The sequence below is a fragment of the Monodelphis domestica genome, chromosome 1 (assembly GCF_027887165.1).
Source record: "Monodelphis domestica isolate mMonDom1 chromosome 1, mMonDom1.pri, whole genome shotgun sequence".
In the NCBI taxonomy this organism is placed as follows: Eukaryota; Metazoa; Chordata; class Mammalia; order Didelphimorphia; family Didelphidae; genus Monodelphis; species Monodelphis domestica.
The window spans coordinates 454,915,179-454,935,392 of record NC_077227.1 but is presented as its reverse complement, the minus strand read 5'-3'; the positions used below and the strand labels follow the sequence as shown (position 1 = coordinate 454,935,392).

The 20,214-nt window shown below is 40.2% G+C and overlaps 1 protein-coding gene across 1 annotated transcript in view; it reads right to left on the bottom strand.

The window, feature by feature from the left end:
- Positions 1-20,214, bottom strand: part of SLC12A3 (solute carrier family 12 member 3) — a 97,773-nt gene that overhangs the window by 23,335 nt on the left and 54,224 nt on the right. The window contains 3 exon segments of the mRNA XM_056812334.1: positions 9,067-9,331; positions 17,184-17,251; positions 19,067-19,202. Coding sequence (XP_056668312.1) covers positions 9,190-9,331; positions 17,184-17,251; positions 19,067-19,202 — 346 coding nt within the window. The 3' untranslated portion in view covers positions 9,067-9,189.

The following is a 20,214-nucleotide window of genomic DNA, read 5'->3' as shown; positions in this document are numbered from 1 at the left end:
TTTCTTTGGGAAAAGAAGTTCATTTGCTCTAAATCTTTCTTGCTGTTTGGAGGAGAAGTTGTATAAGTGATGGTATAAGTGAAGTCTGTCTTGAGGATATAAATGTAGCACCCAAGGTATCCTCCTCTCACACTTTGGGACTTAGAATAGTTCCTTGTAAATCTTGAAATCTCTCAGACTTGTGAATGTTAAAAAATTTCCCCATCGGGGAACTCTTAATTGGAACAAATTCCCTACTGAGAAACATTCCCCATTTTGATGTGAGAACTCGCCAGGATCAGAAATGGGAGGACCTCTACTCCACCCGTACTTAAGACTGCTTTAGGGGAGAAAACTCCTTGCTAAAGAAAAGAAAGTACTTGGACCCATGCTTATGGTGGGGCAAGGAGTTATTTGAGCCAGGCCTGTTTTTAGAATTGATACAATGGGATGCGAGGTACCTAAAAGGGTCAGGCAAGTTTTCTCTTGATGAGATTAGTTGACTCAGCTGTGTTTTCTCTAGTTCAGACTTACTGAGGAGATTGGTCGACATAGCAGCATTTTTTCTGATTCAGACTTACTGAGGAGATTGGTCGACTTAGCAGGAATTTAGATAGGCAGTCCTTTGGAAAAGCGTCTACAGTGATTGGTAGATGTAGGGACTTAGAGGAGGTGACACGGGAGAAAAAACCCTATATAAGAAAAAGCAGAATCTCTTGAGGATAGATCCTTTTGGAGGAATTCCTTTTGGAGGATCTCTGATGAGGATCGCTTAGGAAGAATCTCTTGAGAGAGGCTCTGGAGAAGGGAAGCTCTTGGAGGACAATCTCTAAGGAGGTCTCGCTGGAGCTCCTCTAAGGGAACTCTGTCCCTCTGGAGGCTCTGGAGAGAGGCCCTTTGGAACAGTCTCTGGCTGGAAGGCTCTCTGGTGAAGTTAGCTGAGATGGAGCTGGTCTGGTGTCACTAGAATCCTTATTTAGGCAAACCTTGTGGTGAGTGTTAAAAGACTGACTGACTGATTCTCTCTCTTAAGACTCAGGTCTAGGCCATATTGGCTTGAGGCCCTTCATAATTATTCCTTTCCTACTCTTTCTCTCTTTCTCTAATTCCTCATTATATTATTAATTAAAAATCTCTATAAAACCCAGTTGACTTGGGTATTTGGATAATGGGACTATTTCCCTGGCGACCACCTTATATTTGATTTAAAAACCAAGACACTGTAGTGAAACATATTTTCTGCGGTCAAATTCACTCACCCTCTCTTATATCTATCACAATTTATATCTTCCACTATTTTAATCACTACAGTTTAAGACCTTCACCATTTTAAATCTCACATCCTCCAGGTTCAATGTACTCTGGGGGACGACATCCCCTCAAAACCCCAGTTCACAATGTGATTACCCACTAATGTGATTACTTTTTTTTAATAAACCAGAAAGCACAATTAGTTCAAAGCAAAGGAAAAGGAGGAGATGACATTACAAAACATAACATAAACCCAACAAATATACAAAACCATTAGCAGAAAGAATGAGTACAAACAGAAATCATGCTTAAGGAGAGACTGAAGGGTTTTTTCCCTTTGACCAAAAGTATATACTCAAACATTAAGCTTTGCTCTTGAATTTTTGACTAACAGAAACCCTCAATCATCATATGTGCAGATAAAAAAAAATTGCCCAGCCTCTTCCCTCCAGGACCTTATACTGGGTAAATTGCTTTGCTTCTGTGGATCTCAATTTCCCTCTTTGTAAAATGAGGAGAATGGAGTAACTGTTCTTTAAGGTCCCTCCCAGTTTTAAATCCTCTGAGCCTGTGAGATCATGGGATCCCTGAAACAGTGAAACATGATTATGAAATGTTATTTAGCTCTTGAGTTAATTAAGCTAATAGATAGGGGAAATCTGTGATCTGTGCTAATGAATCTTAAAATTTAAAGCAGGAAAGGAAGCTGTGGACAGGGATGGCAAAGGTAGTATTTCCATTTTTTAGCTGCATAATAAGGGCCAAGAAAAGAAAGGAACTTATCCAGAAAGAGTTGATTTTGTTTTGAAGAAAGGAGCCACTCAGCCTTCCTGTCTGTATAAAAGGTCACTCAGCCCAGCCTTTGTTTTTTGTTCTAGTGTCTCTGACACTGCTGTGTCCTGAACTCCAAATGAAAGAGGAAACTGTGGTTTGTTTTGTTTTTGCAATACACTCAATGTTTTTATTTGGTTTCTAACGATGCCAAAGATAAGTCAAACTGCAACCAGAAACTCTTAACTTTTATCATTATTCCTAAAATCATGATTTAACCAAGTAAAGAGAAGCTCTGCAGTTCCATATAATTCTAACTCCCATGATGGGCCTTAATCGATCTCTTTAAAAAAATGACCATTGCAATCTAGTATAACAAAGGGACATATTTTGAATGCGTGAAACAAAATGTCAAAACAGGAATGGATCTATATTAAGAGACAATTCCAGGGCAGTTAGATGGCTCGATGGATAGAGAGCCAGCCTTGGAAGCCTTGAGAGGACCTGGGTTCAAATATGGCCTCAGACACTTCCTAGCTATGGTGGCACTGGGCAAATCACTTAGCCCCAACTGCCTAGTTTCTTACCACACTTCTGCCTTGGAACCAATGCTTAGTATTGATTCTAGGACAGAAGATAAGGTTGTTTGTTTGTTTTTTTTTAAAGGAGAATCCCATTTCAGGCTAAAAAACACCCACCAACCTATGGAATCTTCTCTTGGGCCAAAGTTAGAGAAATGTGGAGGAAGGATGGGAGAGGCTAAGGGCTTTTACTAATTAAATGGTTCTTAGCTATTTGTAGCTTTTGATAACTTAAGGCTCTGCTCCATCTGTCATGTTCTAAATAGCAAATAGTTTTTAAAATGGAAGTGAATTTAAGTGAATGTTGTTTTATTACCAGACACAGGATAATGAGAGATCCCTGTGGTATTATCTAGCAGGGTTAGGGATGCTTGATCTAAATACAAGGAAGTAGTAAGGCTGTCTGAGAGTTGAACTTGCTGTGCATGTTTTCCTTGCTTTTTCTGTTTCTTCAAATCCATGTCCAAGTAGTCCTTAGTAACAACAGCAAAATCTCAGGAGTTCTCTTTATACTTATAAGCAGGGAGAGGAGTATATTTTCCATTCCTTCCTTCTTTTCCAAGAAAATATCCCCCCAAATTAATTAGATAAAACAAAATAATGACATTCCCCCAATCCCTACTACACTTCCAAAAATCAACAGGAACTGAGATCCTGGTGGGAAGGAGAAGGAGTCTATTAGACTTTTAAATTCTCAATCCAAAGTAAACACTTGGCACCCTCAGATCACACTGGGAGACACATGATGATCCTAGGCTTGTTGCATTGTTATATTGAGCATTAACTTTCTGTTCCCTTCCTATGTGTAAACAAGGGCTGTACTTTGAACTCTGGCCAGCCACTCAGGGGCCAGTTGAGCTGTACCTTGGGTAACCAGATGTCCAACAGAAAGACCTGATCTCTCTCCCGACCTTCCTCCCCCTTCACGCCTCTGGCTCACAAGCAATTTTAAAAGCCTTGCAAGTGCTTGCCTTTTTACCTCGTACAAACATTGCTTCATGTTGTCAGTTTACATTTCATCTTTCCTTCAGCTTTTAGGATCAGACTCTGAGATGCTTTGTTTACAAGTAGAATTTTTGGTTTTGGTGGTTTGGAGCATTTTACAAAATGACCCTTTTTCCATGTAAAAAAGTGGAATGATCAGCACATCTTACCTCTGATAAATTTGTCCCTTCTTGCTCTCTACTTTTCCACCCTTCAATAGATGTCTGGTTGCTGTTGCTGGAGCCCATAGGGTATTTTTAGCAGCTGTGCAGGGTGTGGGTTTCTCTTCAGCAAAATGGGCTTTTCAAACTATATTCATGCTTTCAGTCAGAGGACGGAATTTCCGTCCAGAATGGCAAATTACAGATGACTGCATCTGGTGGCTGGCTTTCCCCTGAGCTATTTCTCTTGTTTATATTCCAGAAGTTGGCAGAATTTTTCTGTTGTCTTTAGCTATACCCAGACAGCCTTGACTGGGGCTTTTTGGGTTTTGTTTTGGCCTTTATTTCAGTGTTTGCAAGAGACGCATTTTTTTCTAAAGCACTTTTCAGCCCGGCCTGGCCTGAATCTTCCTTATTTCTCTTGAATTTCTCTCTTTGCAGATGGGAGGGTACCCACATCTCAAGGGAATTAGGCCAACCCTGCTCACAGCAGAGCCCTCCCAGGCTCTTGGCTGCCTCTCAATGAGGCCAGCTCTGTTTTTCCTCCAGGAGTTAGAACTCATTGAACCTTCTGGGCAGAAAATCTGCCCATCTCAGGATTTAGAGCTAGGAATGGATTTGCAAAGTTCAAAACAGGTTTGAGAAGGAACCAAAGTGAGATTCTTTATCCAGAAGCAAGATTTGGGGCTATAAATAACCAGGTAGCAAAGCCTAGTTAAAGCAAATGGGATCCATAATAGAAAGTCTTGTCTGTTCAAAGGAAAACCAAACTCAATTTAATGTGTTTTTATTCATTTGATTAACTTAGTAAAGGTGATTAATTTAAACAAAAACCTCAACTTTCAAATCAATAATCATTTTGACATTTTTCATTTGTTTTTATAATGTCATTTTTTTAAGGCTGAAATTTTATGCCTTTTCATTGGTGACTGTTTGACTTTGGCTGAGGCAACAATTTCAATTTCTCATATGAAAAAATGGAAGCAAGCTTGGAAGGGCTGGAAACAATGCACACATAATTACTTCTACAAGCGAAGTTGCCGAGATCCATAGCAAGTGTGATTCACACTGTCAGACCCATAGAAAAACTAATTAGAACCAAGGACAGAGAGATTAGTTTCTTGTTTCTTTCAACATACAAAAATAGATTCATCCGAAGGAAGGGAAGCCAGAAGACGGAGAACATTTGCTGACTGACTTATGTGCAATACTAAAGGCTGCTTCCCAGTAACTTGAAAAACACAGGGTTACAAGGAGTAAGTGGTAAGGGGACAGACTTAGGAATGTAATAAGAAACTGCATAGAAAACATGCTCAGAAACAGGCCAACTGACAAATGGGAACAACCCAAGTACAAAGAAAAGCTCTATTTAGGGTTTAAATAACAAAGCAAATTTTTCAAAATCACCTTTACAAAAGTGGAAAACAGTGAGTTACAAAGCAATTAGGTTAATGAAAATCTTGCTGGCAAAAAAATCAGTGAAAATATTTTTCTTAATAGGATCATAGACTTAAAGCCGGAAGGAGTCATCTAGTTATTATGTATTTTACGGTTTAAGAAACAGGGATAGAGATTGGCTGGGATGATTTGCCCAAGGTCAAATAATTCAATCACCAGTAGAGGTAGGATTTGAACCCAAATCCTCTCTAGTTTCTAAATACTATATATCAGCCTGACCATTTCATCGACAATTCAATGATGGTGATTATTACTTTTTAAGATTCAGCTTTCATTCAAATGGTTAAAAAATTAAAATGTTAATATGTTTTTGCTTGTGTTGGTTTTTCATCATGAAATCAAGTTTTTATCTGCATATTGTTAGATCCACTGGGCATTAGAATTAGTGCATTTGGTAATGGTCTGATTTCTTCTATTCACAGACTTAAAGAAAAAATATACTTCCTGTTCTAAAGGGGCATATCCTCTGCTCACTGTGTTTATTCCTGCCTTATTCTTTGTTTTGTTTTAAAACCCTTACCTGCTGTCTCAGAATTAATACTGTATATCGGTTCCAAGGCAGAAGAGTGGTCAGGGTTAGGCAACGGGGGTTAAGTGACTTGCCCAGGGTCACACAGCAAGGCAGTATCCAAGGCCAGCATTGAACCCAGAACCTCCCATCTCTAGGTCTGGCTCCCTGTCCACTGAGCCACCCAGCTGCCCCATAATCTGGCAATTCTTGCCCTGTCTTTATGAAATTCCTTCATAGAAGATCCTCAAAGCCCAGAAGCTGGTGCTCCAGGGATTTTATAACAGAATCGACACTCCCAGAGAGCTACTGACCTGTGCTGTGTACTAAAGAGGCAATGACTGGATCTAATGTAATTCAAGTCTTGCACTCAGAGGAGACCTGACTGCACAGCTGAGTGGGAACTGTGCCTCTCCAGCACAAGCAATATGGTGGAGTAATCACACGTTAACAACCAAGACTCTGTCTGGCCAAACTTCTTATTCTGTCACTGAGCAGGGAAGAAGGAAGAAGGATTACAGGATCATAATCTAGAGCTGCATTCTTGGCTCTGGTCCTATCACTCTATTTCCTTTTCAGGCTGTTTAGATGTCAATTAATTGGCTCCGCTTCATTTTGTCCTATCTTTTGGGGCTGGGGTTATTAACATACATAGTTCCCAATGGGGCAATTTCCTTCATTGATAGAGTAAATATCAATAGATATGGTCCACACAAACAAAAGCTCTTTGGGGGTTCTCAGTAATATTTTTGAAATCTTCTGTCTTGGTTATAATTTTACAACAGAGGGGCAAGGGTGAGGCAAATGGGGTTCAGTGACTTGCCTAGAGTCACACAGTTAGGAAGTGTCTGAGGCCAGATTTGGACCCAGGTCCTTTCAATTCCAGGCCTGGTGCTCTAAGCACTGTGCCACCTAGATGCCCCAATAATTTTTAAAAAGCAGAATATTTGTGAACCAGTGTCTTAGAGAGTAACCTTGGACAATGAGAAACAGACTGATTTGGCCATGATCACATGGATAGCATGTGTTAGCAGTAGGATTTGAACCCACGTCTTCCTGATTCTAATCCCTATACCATACTGCCTCTTTTATTATTTGATTAGATCATAAAATCATGTAATCTTAGAGCTGGAAAGTACCTGAGAGAACATCTAGTTAACCTTCCTGTATTTTTCAGATGAGCAAGAAAGTGAATTGACCAATATCATGCTTCTATTTGAGGCAGAGCCATTGGTAGAAGTCAGGATCCCTGATGTCCAGTTCAAGGCTTTTTCTACCATGTATCCCTTGCCTGGTATTATATTTGACTGTAGTGTTTAGAAGAGTGTATTTAAAAAAAAAAAAGTGTGTGGGGAGGTAGCTGGGTGGCTCAGTGCATTGAGAGCCAGGCCTAGGGATGAGAGGTCCTAGATTCAAATCTGGCCTCAGACACTTCTCAGCTGTGTGACCCTGGGCAAGTCACTTGACCCCCATTGCCTAGCCCTTACCACTTTTCTGACTTGGAACTAATACACGTTATTAATTCTAAGATGGAAGGGAAGGGTTAAAGAAAAAAAAAGAAGGTATGTTCAAAGGCTACTGTACTGATTCTACAAAGCTTCTCTGAGTTGGATTCAATTGTTTTGTTGTGTTCTACCCACATCTTTTCATCTTTCTCAATCTCTTTGTTGACTGATTCCTATAACACGCTCCTACCCCAACCCCCATGCTGATTCCCCTCCCATTCATTTGGATTTGGGAGTGCTTCTATTCCCATTCACTCATTCATCTTTCTTTTTTTTTTTCTTGGAGACTTCATCGATGGCTTGTTCAATTTCTTTTTCTCAAATGGGATTAAGGATTCTATTTCCTCTTCTGGGTAATTAATATTTTAAAAATATTCATCTATTTTCCTTAGATTGTCTGATTTATTGGCATATAATTGGGCAAAATAATTCTTAATTGCTTTAATTTCATTGGTTGTGAATTTGCCCTTTTCATTTTTAATACTGGTAATCTGTTTTTTTTTTAATTAAATTAACCAATTGTTTATCTATTTTATTGGTTTTTCATAAAATCAATTCCATGTCTTATTTATTAGTTCAATGACTTTCTTACTTTCAATTTTATTAATCTCTCCTTTAATTTTCAGGATTACTAATTTGGTATTTACTTGAGGATTTCTAATTTGTTCTTTTCCTGGTTTTTTTAGTTGTATGCCCAATTCACTGATCTGCTCTTTTATTAATATAAGCATTTAGAGATATAAAATTTCCCCTAAGTACTATTCTTCTTTCACCGAGTCTTGCTTGAGGTCAATTTTGGCCTTTCACCATCACTGTACTGAGTCTTGCCATTTGCTTCTCTTCCTTTCTGTTTTGTTACCTCTGCCATATGAATATGTCCTCCAACCTTATCCCAGATCTCTCATCACCCCCCCCCCCAACATTTCCTTCCATGAGTTCTTTATACATCTTGCATTGTCATCTTTAGATTCCTTCTCCTTTGCTTTCCCTACCTTTACTCTGTTAACTCAACTTCTGTCATTTCTTAACAATCACCAAGGCCTCATAGCTTCCTCTTTTCTTTGAGACAATCAAGTAACCATGCTGAAATGGGGTATTTTCCCAAAATAAATTAAGGTCAAGGAGCAAATCCAAATGAGAACTCATTGGCTGAAAGATCACTAGAGAAATAATACAGAATTTCCCAGTATATTGATTTAAAGCTGAAAGGTACCTTAAGAGTCACCTAGTTTAGCTCCCCTCATTTTACAGGTTAGGAAACGAATACCGAGAGAGTTAAGTGACTGTTGGTCCATTCTGGCAGTAAGAGAGTTGGAATTTGAACCTAAGTTCTCTTGACACCAAGATCATCACTCTTACCACAATACCAATACCAAATTCCAAGAACCTTTGACTAATTGGCAGTGGCCCAGCTGAGATTTTCCTGATGTCAAAGCATGAGGAATAAGTGAAGGATACTTTTTAAAAAATGCTAACAAACCCATAGGTAACTCTGACCCAGGAGCTTTGCCCTGAGATTAAGTTACAAATTTAAAATAGCCATAATTATGACCAAAGGAAAACTTCAAAAAGAAAATGTGGGTCAAGATAGTTTTCCCCTTCCTTATGATCAACCTAAAGCAGGAGGCCTTGACCTAGGGTCTGTGAACTTAAGTTTGAATATTTTGATGCCAACATCTCAATATAATTGGCTTTCTTTGAAATCTTATGTATTTTATTTTTATGCATTTAAAAACTTTATTCTGAGATGGGGTCCATGGGCTCACCAGACTGCCAAAGAGGTCCATGGCACAGAAAAGGAGACGAGATCTAAAAGGCACATTAGCTATGGGAAATAAAGTTGAAACAGTGCTTGGAAATCTGCTTACTATGGTGTCACCGGTGTCTGCTTACACAGCAGTAGTAACATGAATCCTCGGTGTCTGAGAAAGAGGGCCAGCCAGTTCCCACACATGGACAGCTGCTGCGAGAGTTGAGGCCCAGTCCTGGCCTTATTGGCAGTAAAATGTCAGAACGTTTTCTTGATTTCCTCTGGTCAGGATGACAGGAGGTCTCAGATCCTGAGAGAGAGTTTCCAGCCAAGCCATGTAGAGGGAACTCGGGCATTTCCCCTTCCTTCCGATTGGCAAGGTTCTGCAAGGCAGGAGAAAGCAACAGGAGGGGAATTACTGACCTTTCCCATGTATTCCTGCCTTCCTTCTTTGTCTTCCAGTCTGGCAGCTGGTTTATTGTCCCTTCTGGCCTTCTACACCACAGCCCAACCTGGGGAAGATCTTTTCTCTTTCCTAATCTGCTCAGAATTTGCCTTCTCCTTCAAGAAGGCCTTGTAGACGAACCCCAACTGTGGGTCACTGGGATCACTTCAACGTCCCTTTCCAGGCACCCTCTTATGTAGCTTGGAGGAGCTATGATATCCTGGGGGTACTCCTTAGGTAGCTTTTTCTTGTTCTCCACCCCAGCCCCCATTAAATGTAAGGCCCGGGAGCATAAGATAAGTGCCGAGTCTATTGTCTCCTTAGCAATGCCCCACATTCAAATCATATGATGCTCTGCAAAAATCATCTGAAGCTGCCAGCTGCTCAGAGAGAAAACCCAGATCTTGTTTGCCCTGCTGGCTCCTAATTCCTCTGGAAGATCATTTGAAAATCACCAGGGGAGGTAGCAAGGTGACTCAATGGAGAGAGAACAAGGCCTAGAGGTGAGAGGTCCTGTTTTCAAGTCTGGCCTCGGACACTTCTTATCTGTGGGACCCTGGACAAGTCATTTAACCCCAATTGCCTTGCCCTTCCAGCTCTTCTGCTTCAGATCTGATACTTAGCCTTGATTCTAACACAGAAGGGAAGGGTTTTAAAAGGGGGAAAAGATTGCCAGGGATGTAATAATTAGCTGGTAGAACTCTTAAATGTCTTTCATTTTAATTCTCCTTCTTGCCTTTTCCTTCAATATAGAATATTTGGCCAAATGTTTAAGCTTTTTTTCCCAAGTATTGATGTCATAGCAGCCCCATGGCCCTTGTTCTAAATTGTTCTCCCCAAAATAATCATTTCAGCTCTTGGGAAGATGTGAGCATTACTGCATAGAGAAGATTGAATCAGGGGCCCCCTACCTTGGAGAATTTGAGTAGGCCAGGATGTTTTGGGCCTTCTGCCCTAAGCCTCTCTTCCCCAAGTACTACATGCTTGAAAATTCTGATATTTAGATTCTTTATTTAGAGTCAAGCCTTCTCTGCTCCAGTCACATCTCCTTCGACAAGAGGGAACCAACAGAGAGCACAGACTGAGAACCAAGGACTTTAGAAGTCAGCCAGTTAAACCCCTTCTCTTTACTGATGAGAAAATTGAAGCTGCTAGCGTTCATGGAGTCATAGCTATAGAGCTGGAAGGGAGATCAAACTCCATAATTCTATAGATGAGGAAACTGTGTGAATCTTGAAATTTCTCAGACTTGTGAATGTTAAAAAATTCCCCATTGGGAAATTCTCCATTGGGACAATTCCCTATTGGGACCACTCCCCATTTGGACAGTGAGAACTCTTAGATCAGAAATGTGAGACCTCTACTCCACCCATACGTAAGCCTGCTTTAGGGGAAAAAACTCCTTGCTGAACAATGAAAAATACTTAAACCCATACTTAAGCCATGCCTATTTTTAGAATTAATACAAAGGGGTGCTAAGTACCTATAAAGGTCAGGCAACTTGTGAACTTACAAGGAGCAAAGAGGAAAAAACTTACACAGAGATTCTAGCCTACTCAGGTGTGGATTACTAAAAGGATTAGTCTACTCAGGTGTGAATTCAGAATGGGCTGTCCTTTGGAAAACGTCTATTGTGATTGGTAGATGGAAGAACTTAGGGGAGGTGACATAGGAGAAAACCCCCTATATAAGAAAAGGACAGTCTGTTGAGAAGAAAGAGAAGGTCTGAAGAAACAGTCTCTTGAAAAACAGTCTCTAAGGAGGCTGTTAGAAGGAGAGTGCTTCTAAGGAGGAGGCTCTGAAAAGATAGTCTCTAAGGAGTCTCTTGAGAGAGGCTCTTGAGGACAGTCAGAAGAATCTCTCTCTGGAGAAAGATGGCTGGCTGAACTGGTGTCTATATTCTTGCTTGGACAGATCTTGTGGTAAGTGATTAAGGACTGACTGATCTCTCTCTAAAGACTCAGGTCTAGGCCATTGTTGGCTTAAGGCCCTTCAAACTTATTCCTTTCTTACTCTTTCTCTCTTTCTTTAATTCCTCATTGTATTATTAATTAAAGTCTCTATAAAACCCAGTTGACTTGGGTATATTCATAATTGGGAATATTTCCCTGGCGACCACCTTATATATTTGATTTGAAACAAGACACTGTAGTGAAACATATTTTCTGTGGTCACAAATTTACTCACCCACTCTTATATCTATCACAATTTATATCTTCCACTATTTTAACTATAACAACTGAGGCCAAAAAGGGTTTTAATGACTTGCCTAAGATCACACAAATGATGGACTGAAATTTGAATCCTGGTCTTCAGACTGATTCTAACATACTTTTTTTTAAAGCTCTCACCTTCTGTCTTAGAATAAATACAAGTATTGGTTTCAAGGCAGAACAGGAAGGGCTAGGCAATGGGGGTTAAGTGACTTGCTCAGGGTCACACAGCTAGGAAGTATCTGAGGCCAGATTGGAACTCCAGACATCCTGTCTCTAGGCCTGGTACTCCATCCACTGTACTACTTAGCTGCTCCTTACTTGAATATTTTGTACAAAAGGCTGCCACTGACTATGGCCCTGGACCACAACATTTAGCCCACCAACAAACTCTGAGCAGCCATACAGGAACTAAAGAATGTGCCCATTGGAATTGGATATACCAAATTAATATTTGGCAGTATATTTTGAACTTGGACCTTTGAAGTTCATTTGGAACTAGTGTATTTCTAAATTATTAGCAAATGGTGGGGAGGGCAGCTAGGTAGCACAGCACATAGAGCTCCAGGCCTGGGTTCATATCTGGCCTCAGACATTTCCTAGCTGTGAAACCCTGGACAAGTCACTTAACCCCCACTGCCTTTCCTTTACCACTCTTCTGCTTTAGAACCGGTACTCAGTGGTGATTCTAAGATAGCAGGTAAGTGTTTTGAAATAAAAGCTAAAATGAAGTAGGGAAGAGGAAACTCCCTTTTCTTGTCATGTCAAGTTTCCACATTGCTTTCTTTCATTTAATTTTGAGGCATACAGATATAAATTCATTTGGAAGACAGAGGAGCTAGGTTGAAATCCTGACTGCCAACCTTGGGTCATAATCAATCAACCAATAAATGAGCATTCATTAAATGCTTGCTTTGTGCCAGGCTCTTAGGCTCTCTGGGTGACCATTTCTTCCACTGAATGTAGCAGAGGTAAGCCGAGAACTTCTGATCAATTTGATAAGACCTTCCCTCACCTATCCCATGTACTGGATTGAAATTACCTTTGTCAAAAGGGGAAACATCCAATTAGGGGCTGTTCTATGTGCCTGCTGAGTGAGCTCTTTTCCAGTTCTAATCTTGAAATCCTATGATCCAATTCACATATCATCTGGGGGATCTTTATGTTCTTGCCCAGGAATGTAACCTGAGGAGTGGGGCCTGATCCCTAGAATGGAATTCCTTTTCCTCTCCTCTCTAAGCAAGGAATGTTTCGACTGTATAGTCAGCAGAAAAGTAATCAGGACATGGGACCATGAAAAACAACCTCAAGGGCAATTTCCCAGCTCTAATGCCTGGGAAAGGTATTGGAACTTCTGTTAAGGCAATGTGAAAAATTTCCTCGTGGCTATTTCCAAAAATTAGGGAAGTAGATTTATTGTGTATTGAGAATCAAGACTCTACTTGACCAAAGCCATTTGTGCTTCAGTTTTATTGCCTGTAAAATGGGGTGAAACACCTTTCTCACTGAAGCTCCTAAATGGATGAACTAAAGATCAGAATTTGTTTTGGAGCCCCCCCAAAAAATGAAGAAAGTCCCTAATAATAAAGTTTCCTTCAATACTCAGCTCAAGCAACCCCTTCTTCATGAAGGATTTCTGTATTTCCCCCAGCAGCTACTACTCTATCTCCCAAAATCATGTTGTATCCATTTCACATATATCCTGAATAGGCCTGATTTATAAGTATGCCCCCCATTAGAATATAAGCTCTTTGAGAGCAGGGACTGTTTAGTTTTTGCCTTTTTATCTCCAGCGCTTAGCATAGTACAGAGTAAACATTTGTTTGTTGATTTATTGGTCAGTTGATTGATTTTGTCTCCAAATTCTGATAAATTAGATTCTTTCTGTGAAATGACCCAGAATCACAAAGGAAAAGTGTAGAATTTCTCTCCCTGGAGATAGTAGAGAAAAAGCTTCCTGCTGGAGGGTTCATTAGCCATTACTGGTGGTGATAGCCAAAAAGATAGGTCTAAAGAATGTGACCTCCAGGACTGTGGATAGTTCTCTCCTCCCAGAAGAAACTTGTTCTACAAGTATTTGGACACTCATGAGATTGATTGCCAAAAAGCTTGAAATGGAGCTCCCAACCAATGGGATATTGATAACCTTTGGGAAAAAAAGGTAAAAAAATTTGGCCCTTGGATTGAATAACTGGCTCAAATTTGGGGGACCAACAAGTTTAAATAAAAGCAAAATGCATAGGCTATAATTTAGAACATCTACACCCATATATGTGCTACCTGAAGAGCTTTCTCAGTTCATAACTACTGTTGCCTTTCCAAGTGTATGGATAATCACTGTTTTTGCAACTTATGTGAATCTACCACCTCTGGACAAACTCCTTCTGGGGCAACTCATGTGCTCTGTGCTGGCCGATCCTCAAGTCCTCTGCCTGTTTCTTTAGGTATAGCTTCCAAAGGACTATACCAAATGGAGTAGCCCATGGAGAAATTAGACTGAGGATGTCTTTATACTAGTCACTAAGAACACACCATTCATTTCAGTCCATTTGAAGGAAGCAGACTGAGCACAATCTATTCAGGGAGGCCAAGAGGCACAGTCTCAAAATATTCAGATCACCCTTATCCTTTATCTTTAACTTTCACTCCCCAAGAAATATTGTCATGGTTCAGTCATTTTAGTCATGTCCAGCTCTTTGTTGGGTTTTCCTGGCAAAGATACTGGAGTGGTTGGTCATTTCCTCTTCCAACTCATTTTACAGATGAGGAAACTTGGGCAGACAGGGGTAAGTGACTTGCCCAGGGTCACACAGTTAGTAAGTGTCTGAATCCAGATTTAAACTCAAGAAGATGGATTTGAACTCAGGAAGATGAATCTTGACTCTAAGACTGGCACTGTACCCATTACACCACCTAGCAGCCCTGAGTGTTAATTAGCCTACAGAGAAAATGCCTTGTTTCCCTTTTAGATTCACAGATCCAAAGGATTTATAACTGAAAGGGATCTCAGATAACATGTAGTCTGACTACATCATTTCATATATGATGAAACTGAGGCCCAGAGATTTGAAACAATTTGCTTAAAGCCATACAATAAGTTTATAGTAGAATTTGAATCCAGGTCTTCTTATTCCAAATGCAGAGCTCTTTCTACTATAAAGAAGAACCATATCTTTATATCTCTACCAAATCCAATCTACTTTTATCTCCTCTGACCACTGGTAATAATAATAATAATAATAGCTAGAATTTATAGAGAGGCTTAAGGTTTGTTAAGAACCTTACAAATGTTATCTCATTTTATCTCCCCAACAATCTTGAGAGGTAGGTGTGGTTATTAACCCCATTTTACAGAAGAAGAAAACAAGGTAAACAATGGTTAAATTACTTGTCCAGAGACATACAGCTAAGATGTAGTTGAGGCATAATTTGAACTCAGGACTTCTGCTGTTCAACCTAGTTGCCTTGATTTAAATCCTACTTCTATCACTATTGTGACCTTAGGCCCAGTTTTCTTTCTTATCTGTAAAATGGATAAATGGGATTTGATTAGATGCCTCTAAAGCCCCTTCCAGCTCTAAATGTATAATACCTCAACTTCTGCTTTATTTTCTTCTTAGATTACACTGCCACCACCAAACAACAACAAGCCTTCTCTTTTCCAAAGAGTAATAATAATAATAATGCCAAGACAATAGAAGAGCTCACTTAAAGTTTGCAAAGTTCTTCATATTGATTAGCTCTGATTTGGAAAGGAAGGAGAGGCTGAACTAGGGGCCCATTAGGGCAGTTCCAAGATCTGGGATCTCAAGGTCAGTCACCAACCCCCATCACAGGGACCACAGATAAGGTATTTTCTTCCCACTATGCCCCCAAGTCCCACCATGTCCCTGTATTGTCTTACAAATTCTTCTGTCCAAAGCCCTAACTCCCTCCTCCCAAAGGGTTTGCCTCATTTAAAGTCCAAGATAGAACTGCACATAATTAGAGAATGCAAGGCTTTCCAATATTATGTCCCCACCAGTCCTAAGAACAGAGGCCATAAGATCACAGGTTTTAGAGCTAGAAGGAACCTTACAGATCATCTATCCCACATATATCCAGTTTTACAGATGAAGGCACTAAAGCTCAGGGAGGTGAAATAACATTCCTAAGGTCACACAGGTAGTAAATGGCAGAACCAAATCAAGGATGCATTTGTGAGCAATGGGACCTTGGATAAGGTATAAACACCTGGCTGACTCTATGGAATTTTAAACACCTGCCTAATATTAATGCCACTTTTCCCAGAATCAAGTAGAAATGACTCAGAAGTTGAGCCAGGAAGCTATTGAAATCTACAGGTTGTGTTTCCTGATAGCTCTTTCTAGGCCTTTAGCTCAAGGGAAAAAATATAGAAGAGGCACGTGTTTGGCAAGCAGACTCAAACTGGCAGTTTCCAGATGGATCTCTCTGTTGTTCTGGTGGATCTTCCCACTCATCCATTTCCAGACTTTTCCCTCACGCCTGTCTTTCTTTTTTTAACCCTTACCTTCTGTCTTAGAATCAATATAAGTATTAGTTTCAAGCCAGAAGAGTGGTAAGGGCTAGGCACCTGAGGTTAAGTGATTTGTCCAGCTAGGAAGTGTCTGAAACCAGATTTGAACCCAGGACTATTCACTGAGACACCTTGCTGCCCCCATCTTAGACCCCACTTAAAGTGATTTATCCTACTCTGAACTCCACTCATAAATTGTACATTAAGCTCTTATGCATTTAAATCCATTCTGTTTTGAATTGTATAATTATTTTATATCTTATAATATCATATTAGACTGGAAGATTCTTGAGAGGAGGGAAATTCCATGCCGTTCATTTATTCAGTTCCTCCAGTACCTAGCACTGTGTCCTACAAAGAATGAGTGCTCCATATGTGTGAGTGAACTGACCCAAAGAGATTTAGAACAATTGAGCTGGATAAAAATCCATGACTTTCAAGGGCAGCTAGGTAGCTCAGTGGATTGAGAACCAGACCTGGAACCAGAAGACCCTCGGTTCAAATCTGATCTCAGATACTAAATCTGGTCTCAAATATTTCCGAGTAGTGTGACCCTGGGCAAGTCACTTAATGCCAGTTGCCTAGCCCTTATCCCTTCTCTGTCTTAGAACCTGCTTAGTATGGATTCTAAGACAAAAGGTAAGGGTTAAAAAAAAAATCCCTAACTTTCATCTGAGACAGGACAAAAGGGATAGGATGGGGAGACAGCTTAGCAAAATGTACCTTTTCCTGAGTGGGATCCCCTGCTGGAATACATTAGGATAACTTTTTCCTACTTATGAAGCTGATTTAGTGGGCAAAGAGAGAGGAGAGAGAAATAAAAACTTTGGAATCAGTGATTCTGGAACCCCCAGGGAGGGGCTTATGGGTCAGTAAATCCAGCTGTAGTGTGCTGTGATGAAATCTGGGATAGATAACCTCTCCAGCAATACATTGGAATCACCAACTGATCAGAGCCCACCATGCCTTGGAGGCAGGGAAGTGAGTCTTCTCTTCCCTTGCTAAGGACAAGCTTCTCAACCTGGTTGGGCTTAACTTACATGACAATGAGAGCAGCATCTCGAGAGAAGTCCAGTAGAACCTCATTCAGTCTCACCTGCCGAAGGGACTGAGGGAAGAACAAAAGTCATCAGCACCCATAGAGTGGACAGCAGCCAATCTAGAGGTGTCTATCTTATTTCTAAATAAGGGATTTCTTCACCTGGTGTCCATTAATTTGTTTTATTTTGTTTTTAATTTTGATAACTACATTTCAGTAGAATTGAATTTTATAGTTTTTATTTTATAAAAATATTTTATGAAAAAATGAATAGTATTTTATGCATTTAAAAATCTTCCCTAGCTGAACAAATTGTGGTATCTGATGGCGATGGAATACTATTGTGCTGAAAGGAATAATAAATTGGAGGAATTCCATGGTGATATGGAGTGAAAGGAGCAGAACCAGGAGAACATTGTACACAGAGACTGACACACTATGGCATCGAATGTAATGGACTTCTCTACTAGTAGCAATGCAATGACCCAGGACACTATCCACATCCAGAGAAAGAACTATGGGAGTAGAAACACAGAAGAAAACACATGATTTGTCACTTGTTTATATGGGTATGTGATTTGGGGGTTTGGGTTTTTTTTTTAAAACCCTTACCTTCTGCCTTAGAATCAATACTATATATCCGTTCCAAGGCAGAAGAGCAGTAAGGGCTAGGCAATGGGGGTTAAGTGACTTTCCCAGGATCACACAGTTAGGAAGTGTCTGAGGTCAAATTTGAACCTAGGATCATCCTGTCTCTAGGCCTGGCTCTCAATCCACTGAGCCACCCAGATGCCCCCTGGGGTTCTGATTTTAAATGATTATTCTGTTACAAAATGAATAATATGGAAAAAGAATTTGAGTGATAATACATATATAAGCCAGGGAAATTTCTTCTCAAGTCTAGGAGGGGGAGGGAACAGGGAAAGAGACAACATGAATCATGTAACCATGGGGAAAAATTTAAAAATAAAATGAAAATATAGCATTCTCTTTTAGTTCAGTCTTTGCCGGATTGCCCAAGGGGGATATTCTGTTAAAAAGGTTAAGAACTCCTGGTTTAAATTAGTATAGTCTCTCTGGTCTCTTGGACAGAGAAAAAAATTTCAGGACAATTTGGAATTTAATTGCCAAACACCTCCTTCAAGAAGCTTTTCCTAATTGGCCCCCATAGACTCTAATTTCTCTTTACTCAACATTAATGTAACCAGTGAAATACATTAATTTGAAGGTGTTTTTTTTTTTTTTTGGTATGTGACTTTAGATATACATTTTAAAATTTTGAGTGAGGATCCTATGTCCCCAACTGGACTATAAGCTTGAGTTGTGACCAAATCTTATATTTCTTCCCCAGTAACTAAAGAGGTCTCTGGACACCAAGGATGATCAATAAATGTTGTTGATTAACTGTCTAGAGGGAAGATTTTCAGGGTTGGGAGTAATAGCTATCATTTTAGTAGAGCCACTAAAAAGTAGAGAAGGCAGCATTGGATTTGAAGCTAGAAAACCTGGATCCTTGTGCTAGTAGTTCTCTGGAGCCTGGGGTAAATTGTTTTCTCTTCCCTGGGTGAAGAAACCGAGAATGTCCTAGATGATACAGAATGTCTTATTCAGCTCTAATTTATGATTCTGTTTGATTCTCCCCCATCCTATCACGTACACAAAGGAGAAAAGACAAAAGAGATGCAGGGGTCAAATGAAAGGTCAGCAGCCCATGTGAACAACAAAAATGGTGGCATGGCCTGATTTGTGCTATACTCAAACTAGCCTAGCTAATTAGCTCCAGATGCTCTGGGAGCAGGGAGGTGGAGAGGTTCCCAATTCTCCACTTGCCCTTTTTTTCTCCCTGCAATATTACCCACTCAGAACTGTCCTTGCCAACTATACCTTCATTTTGTTCCTATTAATTTCCTCATCTGAGATCTTCCAGGGGCAATCACGTCTCATCTCATTGACAGTAGCCTCATCCTTGAAGCCATCATTCAGGCGGAAAGGGGCAATCATGTCCTCAAAGCGCTTGGTGCTAAGGGCGGAGAAAAGAATGTGAGAAACTGTCTTCACTGGGTATCAGGTAGGAGGATGAGGATGAGGAGGGGTGATAAAAGAGAGGGGAAAGGAAGAGGGGGGAAACCCTTTGCCTAACACCTGCAATGTACCAAATGATTTACAATTCCTATTTCATTTCAATCTCATGACTACCTTGTAAAGTATGTGCTGTTATTATTCTCATTTTACAGTTGAAGAAACAGACAGACAGAGGTTAAGTAACTTGCCATGGGTCACCTAATTAGCAAGTGATTGAAGTCAGATTTGAACTTAGTTTTCCTGAGTTCCTAGGGCAGCTGGGTAGGAAAGTGGGTAGAATGCCAGGCTGACAGTCAGGAAAACTCATCTTCCCGAGTTCAAATCTGGCCTCAGACATTTAATATCTGAGTGACCCTAGGCAAGCCACTTAACCCTGTCTGCTTCGGTTTCCTCATCTATAAAATGAGCTAGGGAAGGAAATGGTAAACCACTCCTTGCAAAAGGGTCCCACGGAGTCAGGCATGACTGAAATGACTGAACAACAACTTCCTGACTGCAGGCTTATCACTCTATTATTCACCAGCCTCTAATAAGACTCAATACTGTGCCACCATGTTTATCAACCCGATCTTGAAGTGTTCCTTCCACTCTTCTTCCCTGAATGCTAACAGCTGGCATGAGATCTTTACATTTATTGTCCCATCTGCTCTTCCTAAGAACCCTGTCATATAAGGAATACAAGTAGTAGTATTCTCATTTTTCACTGTTTAAGGTTACACAGTTTCTAGGGGACTCAGCCCAGATCTTCTGATCCTAGTTTTTGGGGTTTTTTTGGACTATGCCCCAGTTACCTCTTTTTTGGCCTTTCTTGACGATTCCTCTCAGGTCAGTGTTCAGGATGGTAGGGATAGAGAAGAGTAAGGAGTGGAAGGTGAGGGTACCAGAAGGCATTGCTTACATTACAGCAGACTCATTTCTGAAAAACTATGTAAATCAGTTTTTTAACTGGA